The 21,915-nt window shown below is 42.7% G+C and overlaps 1 protein-coding gene across 1 annotated transcript; it reads right to left on the bottom strand.

The window, feature by feature from the left end:
• Window positions 1-266: 266 nt before the first annotated feature.
• dsc2l (desmocollin 2 like) lies at window positions 267-21,411 on the bottom strand. Its single transcript, XM_030372501.1, has 16 exons — window positions 21,109-21,411; window positions 20,276-20,366; window positions 19,636-19,832; window positions 18,409-18,543; window positions 17,782-17,937; window positions 17,407-17,551; window positions 16,933-17,087; window positions 16,679-16,813; window positions 13,110-13,295; window positions 10,147-10,394; window positions 9,754-9,896; window positions 9,256-9,477; window positions 7,482-7,703; window positions 6,680-6,789; window positions 1,609-1,935; window positions 267-1,253 (listed from the first exon to the last, which is right to left on the bottom strand). The coding sequence occupies exons 1-16, from the start codon at window positions 21,148-21,150 to the stop codon at window positions 1,044-1,046; spliced, it is 2,724 nt and encodes a 907-aa protein (XP_030228361.1). The 5' UTR covers window positions 21,151-21,411; the 3' UTR covers window positions 267-1,043.
• Window positions 21,412-21,915: the final 504 nt, after the last annotated feature.

The raw sequence follows: 21,915 nt of genomic DNA, 5'->3' as shown, positions 1-21,915 counted from the left end.
TCTTCCCTAAAAGCTATTTCCAGCAAACAGCTTCAAAAACATGTTTTCTAGAACTCAAATACTATGTTTACTTGTTGGGAAAATACTATAAAATAGTCTCCTTTAAAATACCTCCACTTTATAAACAGTGTTCTTTCCCACCAGCAGGAGGCATGTGTGCTGTGGTCTCTGATTTGTATTGTGACAATAATATCTTGACGGGACAATTACTTAGACGGGACCTATAAATTAATTTAACTGAAGAACACATGTGATTTGGATCAACATCCGTTTGCAAATGTTCAAAAACCTTTTAGCTTTATTAACCACTTTTTTGGCCATTAATACATTGAGTTTGTTTAGTAAAAAAAGTTACTTAAAAAATCATGACATCTACACATCTACTTAAAGCGAATTAATCCTGAAAATATTTGTTAATATTCCTGATTAAAATTCCAATGTTTACAGCTTTACAGTAAAGAATCAAAACAGTCAAATTAAAAAGCCAAAGAGAAATGGGAAATTGGTAGTCGGTTATAAATTAACTACTTTTTTACATGATGGTTTTCAGAGATGGCTTGTATTTTATGGTATCACACGATATACCGAAGTAGTTGTTCTTCAGAACTCGCTATCATCAAAAAACATACATACACCCAACACACAGTGAATTCACTTCCCATAAAAACGATTCCCCCCCCTTCAATTATCCACATTGAGTAAGTAAGTATCGCATCCATACACTTTTGATTAAAAGGCAAGAATGTTACCCAAACCAGTCAGGGAAGAAATACCCTGATTGGACAGAAATGAACCGTTCTGAAATCAAAATGGTCTCATACAGAAGCAGTCTCAGTCAAGTGGAACAGATATTCTCAGATAGCACAAACTAATAACTGACAGACAACAATGGCATTTCTAACAAATTACACTCAAATGATAGCTCTTATACCTTACCTGCTGCGCCTTTAAGTCAATATACCTTAAGGTGCTTAAGTACAAACATCACGCTGATTAATTTCCATTTTCTGCAACGATAACAATTTTGAATGCTCGGAGGTCAGTCATTCCCTGGACTCTTTGCTGAGGCAGATATTGGCCAACGTCTTAAACTTTGGCCCAAGTGAGTCTAGGAAGTCCAGGCCGTCTTGGTCGCCTATTTCACTGCAGCAGCCTACCGAGCCAGCGGCCGATCCCTCGCCCTCATAGTGGTAAGCGTGAGGTGAGTCGAGCGTGTGACACACCTCCATCTCCCCACCAAAGTAGTCCAGCTTCTGCAGGGCAGAAGAGTGACAATGCTTACTTTGCATAAATGAATACAATTTACAAGCGTGTACGTGTATACACACACATACACGCAACGCAAACACACAAAAAGGGTCTTATTCCTGCTGTTTTAGTGCCCCCCCCCCCCCATCCCTCCCCGACACTGCCCTCAAGGCACTTACAGAGTTATTGTATGTTGTACGTTCTAGCAATTAATGTATGCACTTATTGTATACTGTACATCCTTGCACTTATAAAATAGATAGTACTTAGCATTGTACCTGCTAAATGCCCTGAATGTTTGAGTAAAAAATGTAAATGGTTGTTTCTCGTTAAACTTAAACAAAGAAGGTAGAGAAATACCTCGTCCAGGTACAGCTTGTTGGTGTCCCAGGTGTTGAACAGGGAGTGGTTGGCCTGCTTTTGGTACAGTGAGTCTGAGTAGTTGGCCCTGCCCCGGTACTGTCCCCCTGAGGTGTAGAAACTGTTCTGATGATGCACGGAGTTAGACATGAAGTCCTGGCGACTGGACTGGTACACCTGCTGCTGGCCCATGGTTTGTTGAGTCGTCCCACTCATGTCACCTGCAGACACATTCCGGTTCTGGTCCAGTAGCCCCGTCTCCTTGGCGGATTGGTCGATCACATCCAACCCCCCCACAGGAGGAATCATGAGCAGATTAGCTGATTTCTATTGAGGAAAAGAGAAGCCATGTTTTTGCATAGAGATAGCAAGAGGTTTTGTGATAATGTTGTTATTTCGTAACATTCAGACCATTGGTTCAGACAAGACATGATAAAAAACCTTCCATCTACATCCAATGTTAATTTATACATGAAAAATGTATATGCTATGTTGGATAAAGATCCCTTTTACAGCTCAGTTGTCACATACAACAGCCCCAATCTGATTGGATAGCGAAAGCCTGAACAGCAATAAAGCTCTGCCCCTAAATGAAAGTTAAGCGTCTCCCAGATGCTTGCATTTATGAAAATGCGGGCGAGGAGGCGCCCACGAACAACACATTTTCGATGTTCATGTGTTGCTGCACCCGTCATCCATCCATCCCTAAGATGGTTAAGCTAGTTGTAAATGCTGTGCCTTTGGGGTAAGATGCATACCCGATAAGGGTAATGATGAGCGTTATAGTAGATTATTGTCTCTAAATCGCTGGCTGGCCCTATATAGCTCAGAGCAGGGCTTTGGTTTCATAGATAACTGGCCCTCCCTGTGGGGTCGCCCTGGTGTGCTCATGAGAGACGGCCTACACCCTACTGGGTTAGGCGCCTCAATTATGTCAAAAAACATAGATAGATGTCTTAGTCAGGCGTGACTCATCCACTCACAGCACGCTGGGCTGCAGGAGTTTAGTAAACCTGCTAGCAACATGATAGTCTACGTTGCAGAGTCCAGAACAGAGTCTAGAACAGCAGATGGGTTAGCTGAACCAGGATCTATTGCACCAATTGTTTCAGAGCTGAGTGTTAACCAGACTCCCTCTGTAACTAACGCTGTACCTATATGTACGGTGGTGCAAAACTGCATGTCAAACGGCATGTCAAACCGCATGTTAAATCGCATGTCAAATCGCATGGTAAATCGCATGATGCATGACGCAACGCATGAAATTAACGCTGTACCTATGTGTACAGTCGTGCAAAATCGCATGTTAAATCGCATGACAGAGCTGAGTGTTAACCACACTCCCTCTGAAATTAACGCTGTACCTAGTACAGGCGTGCAAAATCGCATGGCAAATCGCATGATAAACCGCACGTCAAATCAAATACTAACAACTAACCGGCCTCCCCCTGAAATTAACACTGTACCTATATGTACGGTGGTGCGGCCCCGCTCTGTCTCGAGGTGTAAAACCCGCAGGCGAGGGCCGCGACCAGTATGTCCAACTCTGGCGATCCCACTGATCGCCTCAGAGCTGAGTGTTAACCAGACTCCCTCTGAAAATAACCCTGTACCTATATGTACGGTGGTGCGGCCTCGCGCTGTCTCGAGGTGTAAAACCCGCAGACGAGGGCCGCAACCAGTATGTCGAAACCGCGGTATCCCCTTGACCGCTTCAGAGCTGAGTGTTAACCAGACTCCCTCTGAAAATAATAAAAGGGAAGTACTCAGAATAGGGTTCATGAACATAAGGTCGCTTTCATCGAAGGCGCTCTTGGTCCATGATTTAATTATTGATAAAAAGATCGACATACTGGGGCTTTCTGAAACCTGGTTAAAACCAGATGAGTTTCTAGTCTTAAACGAAGCTACTCCACCCCATTACGTCAGCACCCAAGTATCTAGAGAAGTTAAGAAAGGTGGTGGAGTAGCCCTGATATCTAATTCTAAGCTTAATTTAAAGCCGAAGAATAGATATATTTTCAGATCCTTTGAGGTGCTAGCGCTCTGCACCTCAGCTCCTCGAGAAGCAAAACGAGTTCCAGACTCTTTTGTTTTAGCTGTAGTATACCGTCCTCCAGGACCGTATTCAGTTTTTCTGGATGAGTTTTCTGACTTTGCAGCTGATTGGCCACATATTCAGACAATATTTTGCTTATTGGGGATTTTAACATTCACGTAAATAACCCGTCTGATGCCCTCACAAGGGCTTTTCTGTCCATTACAGATACGCTTGGCTTCAAACAGCTCGTCCAGCAACCAACCCACATCGGTGGAAACACGTTGGATCTCGTTCTGACCCGCGGTGTTGACATTTCGCAGCTAGTGGTCTCTTCCTACACCTCAGCTTTATCAGACCACTTTTTGCTCACTTTCCAGGTGGTGGTATCCTGCCCCTGCGACGATCAGCAAGCTACTTTCAGCTGTCGCCGCATCACACCTGCAACCATTACAGCTATGGAAGATAAGTTATCTGGTTCACTTGCACCTCTCTGTAACTATAGTGGTTCTGTGGAGTGCCTTACTGATGACCTCAACATTGCCTTGTCTGTTGCCATTGATTCAGTTGCTCCGTACGTAACTAAAAAACGAACATTGAAAAAACCAGCTCCTTGGTTTGATGCAGAAACTCGCATTTTGAAGCGAAATTGCAGGATCCTTGAACGCAAATGGCGCTCGACTAAACTTGAGGTCTTTCATCTTGCATGGCATAATAGTCTGATCACCTATAAGGGTGCGCTGACTATCGCCAGGAACGCCTACTTTTCTAGTATCATTAATTTGAATAGAAATAATCCTAAGTTTCTTTTTGACACGGTGAGGAGTCTCACTCAGAAACAGAATCAGACCGTAGGCTCCTCGATCTCGGCAGGTGAATTCATGGATTTCTTTGAGAATAAGATTCAATCAATTAGAGAGGAAATTGATGCTTACCGGGCGGCTAATCCTACACATCCTGTGGGGCAGGATGGGGTTCTGCCAAATAGGATGGTGAATTCTGACGCAACTCTTTTGGAGTTTAAGGCGATTTCCTTGGTGGAACTTGAAAGGGTGATAAAGGCCTCAAAGCCAACAACTTGTATGTTGGATCCGCTCCCTTCTAGGGTTCTTAAGGATCTTTTTCCAACGGTGGGGCCTGTTATCCTCTTGCTTATGAATCTTTCGTTTTCAACAGGAATTGTTCCTTCCAATTTCAAGGCTGCGGTGTTAAAACCGCTACTCAAAAAGCCTGGCCTAGATCCTGAATTAGTCAGGAACTATCGGCCTATATCGAATCTGCCCTTCTTGTCTAAGGTACAGGAAAGGATTGTAGCAAAGCAAATTGTTGACTATTTGACGAGGAATAATCTCTTCGAACCTTTCCAGTCGGGGTTCAGGAATTTCCACTCAACTGAAACTGCTATTACAAGAGTTGTAAATGACATCCTTCTTGCTTTGGATAAAAATACAAGCACAATGCTTGTGATGTTGGATCTGAGCGCTGCGTTTGATACGATTGACCATAGCACTCTTCTCCACCGTCTTGAACACTATGTTGGTTTCGGGGGTACGGCTCTTGGTTGGCTTGAATCGTACCTCACAGATAGAACCCAATTTGTGCTTCATGAGGGTGCAGAATCGAAGCATTGTAAATTGCGCTTTGGCGTAACACAAGGGTCGGTTCTTGGTCCACTGCTTTTTGCAATTTATATGCTTCCCCTCGGTGACGTTATCCGCGGCTTCGGAATTAGTTTCCATTGCTATGCGGATGACACCCAGCTCTACATTCCTGTAGATTCCGGGGATTCTGCCCAGATTCAAAAGGTTGAGTCCTGTTTGGCTGCTGTGAAGGGCTGGATGTCACAAAAATTCCTACAGCTTAATTCTGGGAAGACAGAGCTGATGATTATCGGCTCGAAGCGGGACCGGGAAAAGTTTGAGGATGTCTCTCTGTGGTTGGATGGCTTCGCCATCCCACAGAGTGCATCCGTCAGAAATCTTGGTGTCTTGTTTGACCCTCAACTATGCTTTGATCAGCATATAAGAAGTATAACTAGAATTGCCTTTTTCCATTTGAGAAACATTGCAAGAATCAGATCAATGTTATCGGTAGTGGATGCAGAGACACTGATTCATGCGTTTGTCTCGTCAAGACTGGACTATTGCAATGCATTGTTCTCGGGATTACCGAACTCTACTATAAAGAGTCTACAGCTGGTACACAATGCGGCAGCTAGATTGCTGACCAGAACGAGAAAGTTTGATCATATTACACCTATTCTCGCCTCTTTACATTGGCTACCAATAACTTTCAGATCAGACTTTAAGGTGCTATTGCTGACCTATAAAGCCTTGCATGGACTACCTCCATTGTACCTGAAGGACCTGATCATTCCTTATAGTCCTTCTCGGTCTCTCCGGTCTTCGGGAGCCGGCCTTCTTTCATTGCCGAAGGTTAAAAAGAAATCGGCTGGACAGAGAGCGTTTGCCTATCGAGCCCCCTTTTTATGGAATAGGCTGCCATCAGCGATCAGGGAAGCTGACTCTGTGGAGCTATTCAAAGGGAAGCTCAAAACGCACCTCTACAATCTTGCATTTGGAGTGTGAAAACAACAGATGCGTAGTGAAGACTACTCTGTTTGCTTGTGCTTTTCTTATTACATTATACATTCCCACTATGTACTTTTCCGTTCTAATTCACTTTTCTGTCTGTTGTAGCGTGCTGCGGGTGCTGGGCTGGATGCCTGGACTCTCCTCATGGATAACCGGCCAGAACCCCATCACCATTTTAATATGATGTACATGTATTTACCTGTATGCCAATTGTGGCACCCATTGCACTCCTGACCATCCCTGGAAGAAGGGATCCCCTACACTGCGTTTCTTCTCAAGATTTCTTCCTTGCTGATTCAAGGGAGTTTTTTCTTGCCCGTGTGGGGGCATGGGTAAAGGGGGGTGTCACAAATATTTGGCCTGTTAAAGCCCTTTGAGACTGTAATGGTGATTAAGGGCTATATAAATAAAATTGAATTGAATTGAATTGAATACTCACCACTTCCTCGCCTGGAGCTTCTGTGTTGGAGTGCAGAAGCATGCCTCCGCTGGAATCATCTATGTACATCTTCTCTCCCCTTGAGTTGCAGACAACCACAAAAAGGAGGCCTACATGGTAGAGAGGAACAGTGAGTGTGGATGCAGTTAATATATATATATGCAGTTAATAGTTTTGTATATATATATATATACTAGCTGTAAAAACTCCCCCAAAAGCGTGTTTGGGACCTTTTAGAATAAGTGTATGGTGTAGTGGATAATAAGTCAAATTTATTGAGTAGCCCCTTAGATACCTACTATAAATCCATGAATCAATGCTCTTACTATGTCATTTTAAGCCCCCCGACCAAAAAAACAAACGTGATACACAAGTATGATTGGTATGTAAATCATTTGGTTTTGAAGATGAGCATATACAAAATGTTCTGTCAGACCATTATGGGTTTATATGTAAAAAACGTTCTCTAAACCCTAAAGGCTTTATTTTACTAGCATCGGGATATGATTGGTTTTCTAGATAAACTGTTGCCCTGAAGCTACTTTGGAGCACGCCAAAACATGGCGCATGTCAGAAAGCTGTGCATATCCATTTGTGCAGAAATGTCCTTGTATTGGTTAACATTATAGAAATTCCTAGTATTGGTTAACTAGTAAAGAAAGTCCACTCATTGGTTTAGACTATAGAAAGCCTGTATTGGTTTAGTAGTTTAGAAACTCCTAGTATTGGTTTCGTAGTGTAGTGATGGAGGAAGTTGTGTCCATATTGTCTGATGACATGCGTGTTATTCCGTCACACTCACAGAGCAGGAGCAGCATGGCCAGAGCAAGTAGCAGGGCCAAAGTGCCCCACGCTCCCATTCCGACCGAACTCGTGGCGGCAACACACTGTCCCCCCAAGCACCGACAAACTTTCACGTTCACCACCTGGACGTCGCCCTTGTCCTGGAGGTCTGCGATGCGCATTTCCACCTCGTAGTTCCCCCGCGGCATGTCCACGGCCTGCTCCAGCACCACAGAGATGTCTGGAGGGAGAGAAGGAGACAGTAGGTCTCTAGAAGTGGATATTTCCAGGCAACCTCAAGAGGGAGGAGAGTCATACAAGATAATAGAAGTCTGGTGTAGGAATACCTCATTGATTCATCTGCCAAAGTAGGTGTAAAGCCCCCCTCCGCAAGATACAAAACAACACTGCCAATTTCAGCCTTGACATGGTGGCATCTCTGAGAGAACGTATAAATGGTAACACACTGAACTGAGGCTGTCCGGCTGGATACACCGCAGGCAGACACTCAACTCCTCTTATTAGTTTAGATTATTTAGATTGCTGGTCTAATGAGAGAAGTTAGGTGGTGGAGAGGGAGTTTAAAGGCCAGGATGATGAGAGCTAAACATAATGTGCATTTTTGAAAGACATATGGCGAAGAACCAAAACTACTACCTGAATAGGGTAAAAGAGTGAAAAATAAAGAAAGTGTGTGTGTGTGTGTGTGTGTGTGTGTGTGTGTGTGTGTGTGTGTGTGTGTGTGTGAATAGATATATGTATACATATATATGTGTGGGAGGTGCAGAGACCCCAGTATTTGTATTTGTTTTTTGAGGCAGCAAAACTATTTGTATTTGTATTTTAATAAAGGTCGAAATAGGTGTAACTAAGGTGACATAATCATGTTTTTGTTTATTCTTCTTATTTTGGGAAGAAACAAATATTACCGTTAACATAAGTGTTTTGTAGTAAGTGATAATGAAGTGTTTTCAATAAACGATTCATAAATATGCACTGATGGTAGGAAAGGCAAGGTTTTGTCCAATCATTGCAAGGTGCCGCCTATCCTACCTTTAAATGTAATATTGGTTTATGGTTTTCCTAAACCCAGCAAATAAACATGAAACCATGAACATTATCAAAAAAGAAAATAATTGTATAACGAACAGAATATAAACAAACAAAAAAGGGCTAACAGGCAAATGCAAGCAGGCTGACTGAGCAGTGAGCCCAGCCTGTAGGTGAACTATCTACACTGCCAGAACAAAGCTAACCTTCTAATCTCCCTGCCAAAATACCCAACAAAGTCTGCTTCACATATTGCAAGTTCAGACAGGAAAACCAAAGAGAAGTAACATTATTATAAACTACCTCTGAAAACTAAAAATAAAACATCAAAAACTAATTATATGGACCGTTTCTTTTTTAGATTTTATTATATTTGAATAAGCCTGCTCTGCTCTATCTACCCTCCACTCTTCTGGCTTCCTGTGTCATGTAGGAGTAGGCAGAGCACAAATAATATAACAATATAAGATATAAAATATACTATATATGAACTACCCACCACGCTCACAGGTATGAGAAACACAGGGAGTTTGGGTTATTTATTTTCTTCCTAAAAAATAAAACTTCTAATAAATGATTTGTATGAAATAAATATTCCCACTAATTGTGCTTTGCCAAATACCGGATACGGCTTTGGCTCCACCCTATTATATACTACGTGCGTGCTTGCACAATCATTTCAAATGCATTGAAAGTTAATTGAAGAAATTCAGTAAATCATGTGTTTATTTCATTGTACTCACTCTGGGCATCTCTCAGCCTCCATTTTTTCGGCGACTCTCCAGAGAGTTGGAAGTCGTAGGGACTGGAGTAAGGCAATAGGTCTGGATCGTGTGCCATCACGGTAACTGAACCCCTCTTTCCTTCCTCCTCACACAGCACGAGAACCCGATCGTCCGGCACAGGTATATTGTCATTAGTGTCCTCAATCAGCAGAGTAATCATGCCCATACCTGACTTGGAACCTGAGACACAAAGTGGTGAGGATTACAATCGGTTACATACCATAAAACCCTACACGTTTTATTTTTAATGGGCCTGTTCAAATATTTATTTCTGGTTTTCAATCTAAACCACATTTGACAAGTTCAATTTTATACAAAATAATCTTCTATAACCACCGTGCTGGTAGAAGATGCCAGATTCCCGATGTTTATAAACTCAACCCAAAGTGTATATTCTTAAGTACATTACTTCTACCATCCGCATGTTGTGAGAGAGAAGACCTTTCCAGCACTCACTCGGGTCAACAGCATTGACGGTGATGTTGTACATTGCATTGGTCACCAGGTCAGACTCAAGGTCTATGAGGTTGGTGACCTTCAGCTCCCCTGTTTCCTCACCCACACTCAGCCAGGAGCCAGGGTCCGACACCTTGAGGTATCTAAATTCATGCGCGCGCACACACACACACACACACACACACACACACACACACACACACACACACACACACACACACACACACACACACACACACGCACACACACACACAAAACCATAAGAAGCAATACAAAGCACTGGTAGGGGACGGGTCATAACTTGAAAACCACTACACAAAGCAATAACTAATTGATCGTTATTATTATTTATTCCATCCCTACATGTCACATGTCTGTATCATCAAAACGTACCTGATGCCGGTGTTGCTCCTGGTCTCTGGGTCCAAAGCCATGTAGGAGCCAAGAATAGTCCCAATGGGAGTGTTCTCCTTCACCCGGATCACTTTGATGAGAGGGGAAAACTCGGGGCCCTCGTCCACATCGCTCACGCTCAACTCCACGGGGATGGTGTTCCAAGATGTCAGGCTGTTCACTAGCGGAACCTCGTTCTGGGCAGACACTATCAATGCGACCAACCTGCCCTTCTCGTAGTCAAGAGGCTGTCGTGGCATAAGGTGAGGTAGAGCTGAAAAGGTTTCTGCACCAAATATTGAAATAACGTGTTCTAATAATATTATTGAGTGGGTAATTATTAAAGTGGATCTGTAGGAATAAATGCATAAAATAAAATGCTAAATAAAAAGATAGGCAAAACGAAAAAATCTGCCAAGTGACTCAAATCCCAAGATTGCAAACTATTACCAGAATAAGAATTGCATGAAAATATGAAATGGTCATCTGAGGTCAACTCAACACGGAGATGCTAGCTGTGTCTATGTGAGAGATTTAGCACCAAGCCCCTGCAATCAGACTGGAGAATTGCTAATAATAACAGTCTAGCTATTACACCCTGGTGGCCATCTCATCTCCCCTGCATGATGAGCTATGCTGCACACACACACACACACACACACACACACACACACACACACACACACACACACACACACACACACACACACACACACACACACACACACACAGACTTTTATGAAATGTAACTCAAAGCATCCATATACACATGTAAGCTAAAAGCCACTGCAGAAATTGTGATGCATATGTGGACAAGTGTTTGAGATTGGCCAATGCATATTATTGGCAAACATCATCCACATACATACTGCACACATCGATATATGTGACTACAAACAATTCACATATTTCTGACAGCTCTATGTGGAACTTAGCTGCAGAAACTGAGCTTAAAGGCCAATTTCCACCGGAACCGGCACGGAAGCGCCACGGCAGCGAACCGGTCGCCGAAAATAATGGAAACCATTGAAGTCAATGTAGGCTTTTCCACTGGATATGGCACCGGAACGGCACGGAACCGTCCCCAAACCGGCTCTTCGTTTGTGATACTTGCCTCTTCTATTTTTTAAAGTTGCCGGTTCGCAGCAGTGTCTCAAGGCCAATTTACAACGGAGCCGGCACGGAAGCGGCACGGAAGCGGCCGGCAGCGAACCGGCTGTCTTCCGTACTGCAATCCCCACTGGAATCGGCATGGAAACGTTCTGGCTGATGGCTCAAGACGTGCAAAATTATAATAGGCCTATACGTAGGCCTATATGTCCGCTTGCGACACTGCGAGGCATCGGCATAGACTTTCATTTCATCTTCACCACTGATTAGCTATTGATACTATAGATGGACTGTATAATATTATAATACCCTGTGAATTGCATAGGGGTTGATGTGAGCTCATGGATATTCATTCGCTTTAGAAGTGTTCTGAGACACGGCTGCGAACGGGCAACTTGCAAAAATAGAAGAGGCAAGTATCGTAAACGAAGAGCCGGTGTGGAGACGGTTCCGTGCTATGCCGGTGCCGTATCCAGTTGAATAGCCTACATTGATTTTAATGGTTTCTATTATTTCGGGCGACCGCGGTTCGCTGCCTTGCCGCTTCCGGTGGAAATTGGCCTTCAGAACACTTCTACAGCCAATCAGTTTGCCTTTGCTCATGAATATTCATGAGCTCACATCGACCCCTATGCAAGTCACACGCTATTGTAATATTATACAGTCTATCTATGGTATCAGTCCATCCAAGTCCAGTCACGGAGCATACGTTGCCATGACATCTAGAAGTCCTACCATATTTAATGGGTTATAATATTGATGTGTAGGGGTTGATTATAACTCGTGAAAAATATTGTATGAATCATTCTAATCATAGGCCTATTATAATTATGCACGTCTTGAGCTATCAGTCGGAACGTGTCCGTGCCGCTTCCAGTGGGGATTGCAGTACGGAACACAGCCAGTTTGCTGCCATGCCGCTTCCGTGGAAATTGGCCTTTACATTCAGAATCCCTGAGACACTGACTAATGATTTATTGTGTTTACACCGTGGTGTTGGTGAAGATCTCTTCGTTTTCCTCAGTGGCTATATTATTCTAGACCCAATGAAGGATCATTTTACTCAATTTGTTTTTTATGTAGCGGTTGAATGTCATCCCTTGCCAGCAAATTTAAAACACACTTAACCAAAAATGACTATTTGCTGACCCATCCTGGCTCAAACCAGAGCTTGTACTTAACATGATTGTTTTGCAATGTTTAAGGCTGGGAATAGGGTTAGGCAACGGTAACACTTTCACTCAAGTATAAATGGCTGATTATGATTCCATGTTCACGCAACGCAATGACCAAGCAGACGCTTCGATGTAGTCTTGAACCTGTTTTAGTTCTGCGTCGGGTTTTAGTGAGCGGACCAATCACAGCCCTTGGTGCTGCGTCGCCTCGACAGAGGGTTACATTTTTTGGCAGGCGCACGTCCGGCCCTTGCAGTGGACGCAAGGAGGGTCCGCAAGGACGTAAGGGGTCCGTAATCCCCTTGCGTCGTGTGAACGTGGGACCATAATCAGCCCTTTAGATCTTCTCCAATACAGGGGCTTATATTTGAGGTGCAGCACACTTGTCTATTTTCCTATATATTGTTGTGAATCAACTGTTTTGCCCAACATTTTCAGAGAGGTTGAACAGTTATTGTCGTAGATCCAAATTCTAACCCAACAAGAACAAAAAATCCCGGTGCAATGACGTCAGTGGTCCAATTTTTCAACACATTTCACGAGTCAGCATTGCAGACCACGTTTCTTTTCACAATAAGCGTATGAAACAGTTATTCACATACATTTACCAGTATAAATAGTGGTACTGGAGTATAGGTGCCATGCCTACAATAACTTGAAATGAGAATTCTGACTCACTTTGACAACATAAAGTAGTCCCTCGTTGGTTGTCGGGTCGGTGTCCATCCTAAAGTCGTTGTTTTCATTTCCATGGGTGATCACAAACTTTGCCTTCCAGTTTTGGGTATTCACTTCATCCCTGTCCTCCACAGGTATCCTTAGAACCAACAAATCAGCTTTGTCCTCCTCTACATCGGCCTTGAGCTGTCCAAATAAACAAACAAACACTATTGTAAATTGCAAATACAATATAATGCATAATCGGAATTTAGATGCATTTCAGATATTGGAGATATTTCAGAAAATAAATTAAAAAAAATAACCATAATTTGAGCAAATACGAGAATCAATGAAACGAAAATCAATGAAATTAATCTGTAGCGGCAGATAGTTACACCAATAATAATGAAACATAGAAACATAAAAATATATATGTCTAAGAGATATATAGCTAACAGAATATTGGTCTACTGTTTGCTTGTTTCAGACAAGTGGTTGAACAATTCCCGATTTTTAGCAGTTACTGCATATTGATGATTAAAAGGTATTTTCATATGCATTGAATGAAATCGTAAAATGATGCTTCATATTTTGTATGATTTTGGCCTGCAATAAGCCTCTCCTGTCAATTAATCAATGAAATGATTGGATGGGCTAGCAGTTTGTCAAACTGCCTACTTGAACCCACTCTGCTGGTGAACCCATTGAGCATGACCGGAGTCATCCAAAAGGCTAGGCAGATATTTTGCTATTGCTAAAGTGAGCTAGTCATGTCTTTTGGGGATCAGCTTTGGAGGGTGGCCCGAGGGGAGGATACTTTCATTTGGACCAGAGTTTCCTCAACCTCTATTTGTAATTAAACCCATAGCTATAATGTGGAACCCCAGTCGATAATGTAACAAATTTCTGAGCGCATAATATAATAACATTTTCCCTTTAATGTTACAACGTTTAACATTTTGATTCACCTATTACGTACTGAAGCAAGCATAATAATTTTCTCCTAACGTTATGAAGCAAGCACAATCATTTTCTTCTTAAAAGCCTTTTTCACACATTTTTGCCACATTTGTATATTAGGAGATTCAACCCTGAGGTGGATTCACACTTGATGCTTTATGTGCAGACATCGATGTCGTTTAGACATCAGTAGAATCAATGGGGGCTTGCAAGGGGCAGGAGGTGAAGTAGGGTCTAAGTTCGCAATAGGCAGGATAAGTGTGTTTGTTTTGATTTGACCATAGACAAAATGGAGGCAGAATGGGCAGAATTCATCGCGATCATCTTAAATGTTGCTAAAATTATGCTGCACGTATTCCATTGCATCCACCAATCCGAAGCATCGATCGATGAAAAATTGGAGTATGAATTGGAGACAAATAGAGGAAACGACAAAGAAGAAAGGTGTTGCGAACGACTGTGTAACCAGAGGAAGAGAGCGTATTTCTTTGCATCATTTCACATATAACAAACTCGGACAAATATAGTTGATTTCTGTGTTTAACTGAGAAAACAGGGAGTGGAAGGACGGGACCATATAATGTTTAGCTGACTGTTGTCAGTAATAATAATACAAAATAAATTTCTATACGCCTGCAGCTGTGAACCCATGTATTGGAATTTATTGTAAGATGTGTACTTTTAGGGTTATGATAAGACCTATCTTTTAGCGTTCACCACGAATGACTGTTAAAAGCAGTTCCAACATTTAAATATTTTTGAACCATTCAGCGAACCAAAGGCAACAGGCTGATTATCATTAAGGGGGCCACTCAATGACATGCAGAAGCGTCATCAAGACGCCCACTCAAGTGGTGTGAGAAATACAGACTTTCTACTCCTCATTCCTATATAAGGCAATTTACATTTCCTCCAGAGAAAATACTACCTCAGGGTTAGTATTATTCAGGAGATTTTTAGGGTACAAATGTCAGGATATGTTGTTCCCACATACGGCCCATCAGGAGAATAGCAGGAGAATATCAGGACTTACACGTGTGTCTGAAAGCAGCTAGTGTGAAAGCATTTCATTACATAATAAAATGAGTCAATTTATGGGTTACAGGGTTAATTGTTCAATGGAAAGTGTAGTATACTATGCATGCAAATCAATTATTCAAAAGTGCATTGACATTTAAAAAATGTATGGCAACTACTATTGGAAAATGGTGGAAAATAATAACAAACAGCTGAAAATTGTGTTAATTTACAGAAGCACCTTAGTGAAATAAATAAGTGTAACAACAGCTTAGGCAGCAACCTACCTAACTATAGTGAAATAAAGCTAGGCCTTGTGTGAAGGAGAGGGAGAGGGAGAAGGGGGAATGCGAGGGCAAGATTGCGGATTGTACATTGGCTACCTGACGTGAGAGTTTAAGAAGTTTATTTTATTTATTTCCCAGAAGAGTACGTAATTGAGATTAAACATCTCTTAAAGTGACCTGGCAAGACAGGCAGCAGTAGCCTACAGTCACACATAGCATACACACAAAACATTAGAAAAATAAAACAACTAAAACAATCGGCAGGGGGTAAGGTAGAGGGGATATCAATATCGCCAGACATTTCGGGAGGCTTGAGGAGAGTAATTGAGCAACGAAGTGTAAAGATATTTCCGGAGGCTCAAGGAGAAGGGTAATATTACATTTTAGCAACAAAGTGTAGTCTTGTGGTGGACTCTATAGACATAATTCACCATACCGTGTTATTGATATGTTTTCGTTCTGTTTTATAGGGACGCTGTCTCTACAAGATCACGTGAATTGTGTGTTGATGTGCCGGTCGGCGCGATGTTTGAATTTAACGGGTTTTATATGATAAAATGAACGACCTGCAAGTGAAGAGACAAATAGACAACGCAACAGCGTTGTCGACGTGAGAAACTGTCTCTTCACTTCTTTTATCGCAAGTTCTACAGTCTATAGATAAAACGTCTGACCTGGGAGAGTTTGTCGACGGCTGGGCTGTTAAAACAGACGGAAGGGGTGAGGAGGGGATATCAACATCGCAAGACATTGCGGGATGCGGGATCGATCTTGCCGTTGTCTTTCAATCTCTGCATCCGCGTGCACGCGTGCGTGCGGTGTATGTATGTGTTTGCGTGTACTATGTTTGTGTGTTTGAGCTGCAGGCTGCTTTGCACATGCGCACGGACCAACTTGTCCGAGGAACTTGACCAACAGGCCTGTTATTATATAGTAGTAAGATACTTTCAAAATGTAGCCTACTCTGGCTGGTTTCTCCAAATGGCCTACCATACCCTTTAAAATACAAAGTTTCTCTTCGCTCCATTTTACGATCCTGTTACAACTAAGCCGTACAGGTTTTTCCTTACTTTATGCACACACAAAACCCCACCCTCCACTATCATCCACTTATGAAGCAATGAAGCCACTGATTAACTGACCTTATACTCTTGTTATCTTGTTTCACAAATAAGTAATTGACGATATGACGATATGATGACGATATCATTTGATTTGATAACAACCAAGAGCCAGGTGGTAATAATTCCAGAGGTGGTAACAAATCCAGAGTCCCGTTTGATGATGTATGATGCATGACCAAAATGAGACAAAATAACTTACAATAGTTTCTGTGAAGGTTGGAGGATTGTCGTTAACGTCCACCAGTGTGATGGTGGCTATGGCGGTGTTGAACAGACCACTCTTTGCTCCATTCATATCTCGAATTTCAACAGTAACAGGAATCGTGGCTTGGACCTGAAATGAGAAAAAGCCAAGTCAACTAAGTCATTGTTTTAAAAAAAGAAATACAGGTTGAATTTGACCTCAGTAGTAAAAATGACAGGGTCACACAATAAGTATGTGGTGCTTCCAACCTCTCTGTCTAAGGTGCCGGACTTTGTGGTGATCTTTCCCGATTGGGGATGAATGTTGAAGAGCTGGTTTTCTGTCAGCAAGCTGAATTTAATCTGTGTGTGAGGAGTTCCTGCCTCATCTCTGTCTGTGGCAGTCACGACCCCGACCTCTGTATCTGAGAGTTCAAAAGACAGGCCGAGACTCTTAACAGATGGAATGGAAGGTAGTTTCTGTGTACCCGCGGCTGAAGAATTTGTGTATTGTATGGCGCATTTTTACCAGGGAACAGTTCAGTGAACAAAATATATGCAACGAAAAACCTGCAAAATATATAGTGCCGTTTCGGCATAATAATGTTTTGAGCATCATGGAGGTGATTTATCTTTAGAATGTTGATGTTCAAATCAACAAACAGGTCCAACCATTAGTTTCAGGTTTTCCTCCATTGAATATTTTCCATGAAAGTTGCAACAAGTGCTTTTAGCTCCACTGACCTGGTCTTGACTGTTCGACTACTTGAAACTCCAGGGGTCCTAAGAAGGTGGGAGGATTATCGTTGAGGTCCAACACCAAGACAGTGATGTCCAGGGGGCGGTCAGTCTCCTTCCCTGTCAATTTGTCAGTCACCCTAGCTTGAAACTGTAAGACACAAATGTCTCCTTTCAGAATGGAATACCCAGAATTAGAAGCAAACACAGGCGCTATTAAGGATTCAACAAAGTTGTTATGACAACTAACTTCACGCTGATCCTCCATTAGAAACGTCTAGGTCACCAAAGTCCTCCATCTGACTAGTTCCCTGTTTACTTACATTGTGTGTGGATGGTAAACAAACAAGATGGCAGGCTTCTAAGGGTATATTTTCTCACCACCAGCTTGGGGTACAGCTCCCTGTCCACAGCACGGTGCACTATCACCATGCCTGTTTCATGAACCACAGAGAAAACATTCATTGGGGGCTGGGTAACTCCTGGACCCTCGATGGTGTAGCGCACTGTATAGTTTACAGACGAGTCCGATCCGATCTGACAATGGAGAAGAAAGGCGGTTTGTTGTTGTTGTCCGAAGAAGGCAGGTGATGCATTATTCCCAATACATCAATTGATTAAAGAGCAAAACTACTTCAAAGTTCATCAGAACCCAAGGGAGTTAGGGTTCGTCTAGGAGGTGATACTTCTTTGAACAGAAAATGATTCTATGATTCAGAAAATAATCATGAATCATATTTGACGGAAGAAAACTCAGTGTATGTGCGTGTGTGCATGTCTATGAGTGCTTGTGTGTGTGTGTGTGTGTGTGTGTGTGTGTGTGTGTGTGTGTGTGTGTGTGTGTGTGTGTGTGTGTGTGTGTGTGTGTGTGTGTGTGTGTGTGTGTGTGTGTGTGGTGGTGCCTGTGTGTGCGTGTTTGATTCGGGTTAGGTATTTTTGAGCGCTGATAACAATGTGAGAAAACAATATGATCCAGTAGGTGAGGTGATACTTAAACACTCGACCTACCAGCTCGACTTCTTTCGGGAATGGGGGCAAGGCGTTTTCAATAATGTTGAAAGGCAGCGGGCTCCACCTTCTCTTGAAGCGCTTGTGGGCCTGGTTCCATGGAGCACTCTGTGCATGCAGAGTGTATTGATGCAACTATGGGATGTGAAATTTAATGTAAGCATTTCATTGTTCTATCATGTTTTAACACACTAACTGAAGCTCTCTTCTGATGCAATAGGTATATGAAAGTTTGAAGGGTAGAGAGAGAGAGAGAGAGAGAGAGAGAGAGAGAGAGAGAGAGAGAGAGAGAGAGAGAGAGAGAGAGAGATTATTTTGAAAATAAACAATCCTGAAAAAATCCTACCCCTAGCCCCCTCTTTGCTATCTACCTCAATACATTTCTCCACCATTGAAGTGTTTCATTCACGCACCGGTCATTGACAGGCATAATCTATTCCCAAACCAATAAAGTAAGAGATGCCCAAATTGCTCAGAAATTAGGAATGAGTCTAAAATCACATTGTCTTATACGGAGGTAGGCTCGGAGTCAACCTTGGCAGATATCCTCACTGAGCATTTCACCCAATCATAGCTGATGGATGACTATGTCCTTGCTTACAAATTACACTCAAATTATAGCTAATAAATCATTCACAAACTGCTCCTTTAAATGCAATATATATGCATCTCTCAGTGGACTACAACCAATTGCTGTATTGTATCTAGCTTGTATCTAGATAGAAAAAAGGGCACAACACACTCACAAACCAGCCTGTTAACAAATAAGGTATGGTTACGAGAAACCCCCGGTTGATATGAGACTGTCAACATTCATATATATGAAGCACAAGTTATTATGCGGTTGCCACTATTGCTGTTAATCTCTTTCACCTTCCTATAAGTTTGTGGATTTAAAGATGGGTGTGACAGATTGCAAGGGAGAGGTGCTAACATCAGCAGAAGGGTGGCTGTAGAAAGGAGGTGGGGGCAATTATTTCCCGGGTAAAATTGATGATCATGGCGGTGATCGGACAGGCTATATCAAAGTAGCCATATCAAGACACAGTTCTGATGCTTCAGAAACATTTGCATATCAACCCCCCTTGTTTTAGATTGGTTGACGAGCGGTGAAGTATGAGCTAAGAAAATGTCTTGACAAAGCTCCGTAAACATTGTTATTAATCTAGATTGAATTTGGCACAGAATATGCCCCCCTCTTGCCCGTTTCTTGTATTTTTACCTCACCTGTTCAGTATCTGGAATGAGCTGCACATCCACCCTCCGCGGTTGACCGCGCCCCGCCTTAACCCAGACTTGAAATGACCTGATTTTTGTCACCATGGAGACCACAGCAACCACTATGGTCCCATCCGTGTTCACCGTGAAATGTGGGTCAGAAGAGGAAAGACTCAGTCCAACATCCCCACAGTGATCTAAAGGAACTGGCCAGGGCATCGAAGAAACAGAGACAATCAGGTTGAGGACTTACCAAGTCAAAATACAACTTCATAGATACTAGACCATTCATAAATAAACAAATGTATAACTTTCATGAGGATCCACAATAATTATATTGCTTTCATTTTCTAAATCAATATGTGGCATCTGCTTTGGGTGGGTCTCTCGATATATATATATCATGACATTTGTCACAATTTTAGCTTGCAATACTGCTTTAACATACGCAATAATATCTAATAGATGTCTTAACACGAATCTAGTTCAAAGCAACAGTTAAGAATTGACAGCCCTCAACCACGACTACTACTATTACCACTACGACTCAAAATCACAGCTGCCTGTACAACCAAGACAAGAGCAGGGATCGTGGTAGGTAGGTTGTGTGGACCATGGCATGACATGACAGTTTGGCATAGTGTAAAACCTTGTGTGATGACATAGCCGGGGTCAATCTTCACCGGGACCTGGGATCTGATGGAGCGTGGAAAACAGGACTGAGCAGGTTGAGCTAAGATCTATTTAGGGGAGACAGAGAAAGATGGTGAATAAAGAATAGTTTTTTGTCTATCAAGAATAGTTATTCATGATAGACAAGCACCCATCAAAATGAAATGTATATTCTATATAATTTCAGTAGGCACCTTTATAGATCGAATAAAATATTTTACGCCAGTTTCTTAATAAGGAATGTAATGCCGCATTCCGTTGCATTAATACATTATCTTAGGAATCCTTAAAATGCTCCAGTTTAAAAACCTATCCTGGATGTGTAAATGATTGAACAGCTTCTGAAGGGGGCCATTGTATCTCGTAGATCTGGGTCTGGATAGAGTGTGTGAGTGTGCTGAGAACATGATAAGGAACTTCCCATTACGATGTGGTAGAAACGTGCAGTCTCTGCTAAAAGAGACGTCCACGCTGGCCACTTTAAAACGAGGAGAGCATCTTAAACGGGGGCACTTTATTGGAGTTCAACATGCTTGCGAGCCTACGGAGAAACGTGTGACGTGTAAACTAATGTTTTTCAAGGCAATGCATCAAACAACCCTTCCTCCCCCTAATGTTTGTTTCTGAGAGATTGTCACCGAGTTGCTCTAAAATGCATTGCCTAGCACCCATTAACAACAGAAACCAACCGAACCGGATACGTCGGAGCGAACCAACAGCAACAAGTCGCATATAACGGTTCAGAAGAGCCAACATCCCTTATAGGCCGCGATACTTTTGATGTGTCATAATTGGCTGAGTTCCACTCACCGTGACGATCAGGCAGAAGCGGAATATGCCACCCGGGGCCATCGTGTTGCAACACTGGGTCCGAGTTGTTAGGCACCCTGGATCGGTGGTTGAAGTCAGGGCAAAGTCCTTTCAAGAATGTTGTTTTCCAGGCAAAAGGGCCGATTTCATCGGAGCTCAAGTACACTCTGAGGGCGTGTCGACTCAAATCCGGGGGATATCTTCCCCCGGAAAAGTGAGTTTCACGTCTGACCGGTTTAAAAATGTAGCGTAGTCCATGGGTCTGAGCTGGCCCACAGCTGATTGTAAAACAACTTGTAGACTGCGCCCACCCAAGTGCGCGCTTGAGGCGTGTGTGCGTGTGTGCGTGTGTGCGTGTGTGCGTGCGTGTGTGCGTGTGTGTGTGTGTGTGTGTGTGTGCGTGTGTGTGCGCGCGCACACGCGCGCGCGAGCGTGTGTGTGTGTGGGAGAGAGAGAAAGAGGGAGAGAGCTGGAATGATAAGAAAACATGACTGGTGGACCTTCGCGGAGTGTTTTTTTCATGTGCTTCATTTACAGAAACCTTTCAAAATATCACATCTGGACTTCTTTATTTTTTGTCGGTGAGTGGAGGAACCCTGGTCAGTTTCCCTTATAGTCTCATGCCTGGTCAACACATTGTTTTCCCATTAGAAACAATGCACATACCTTGTCTGAAAGAGTAACAGATCTGACCAACACAATGGAAATCTATTAATAGCAATGTTCCAGTATCCACTGGAAGCCTGGCCAGCATCTTATCAGAAGTCTAACACCTGCAGTACTCTTGAACAAGAGATTGTTCACAGA

The sequence above is a fragment of the Gadus morhua genome, chromosome 12 (assembly GCF_902167405.1).
Source record: "Gadus morhua chromosome 12, gadMor3.0, whole genome shotgun sequence".
Lineage (NCBI taxonomy): Eukaryota > Metazoa > Chordata > Actinopteri > Gadiformes > Gadidae > Gadus > Gadus morhua.
Note: the sequence above shows the minus strand (reverse complement) of the source record. Positions and strands in the feature narration are given on the sequence as shown.

Coding starts and splice junctions, on each gene's coding strand:
- dsc2l (XM_030372501.1), bottom strand. CDS start 21,150: ATGGCCCCGGGTGGCATATTCCGCTTCTGCCTGATCGTCACG. Junction 18,544..19,635: donor TCATTCCAGATACTGAACAG/GTGAGGTAAAAA, acceptor CACATCCCATAG/TTGCATCAATACACTCTGCA. Junction 1,254..1,608: donor ACAAGCTGTACCTGGACGAG/GTATTTCTCTAC, acceptor TCTGCCCTGCAG/AAGCTGGACTACTTTGGTGG.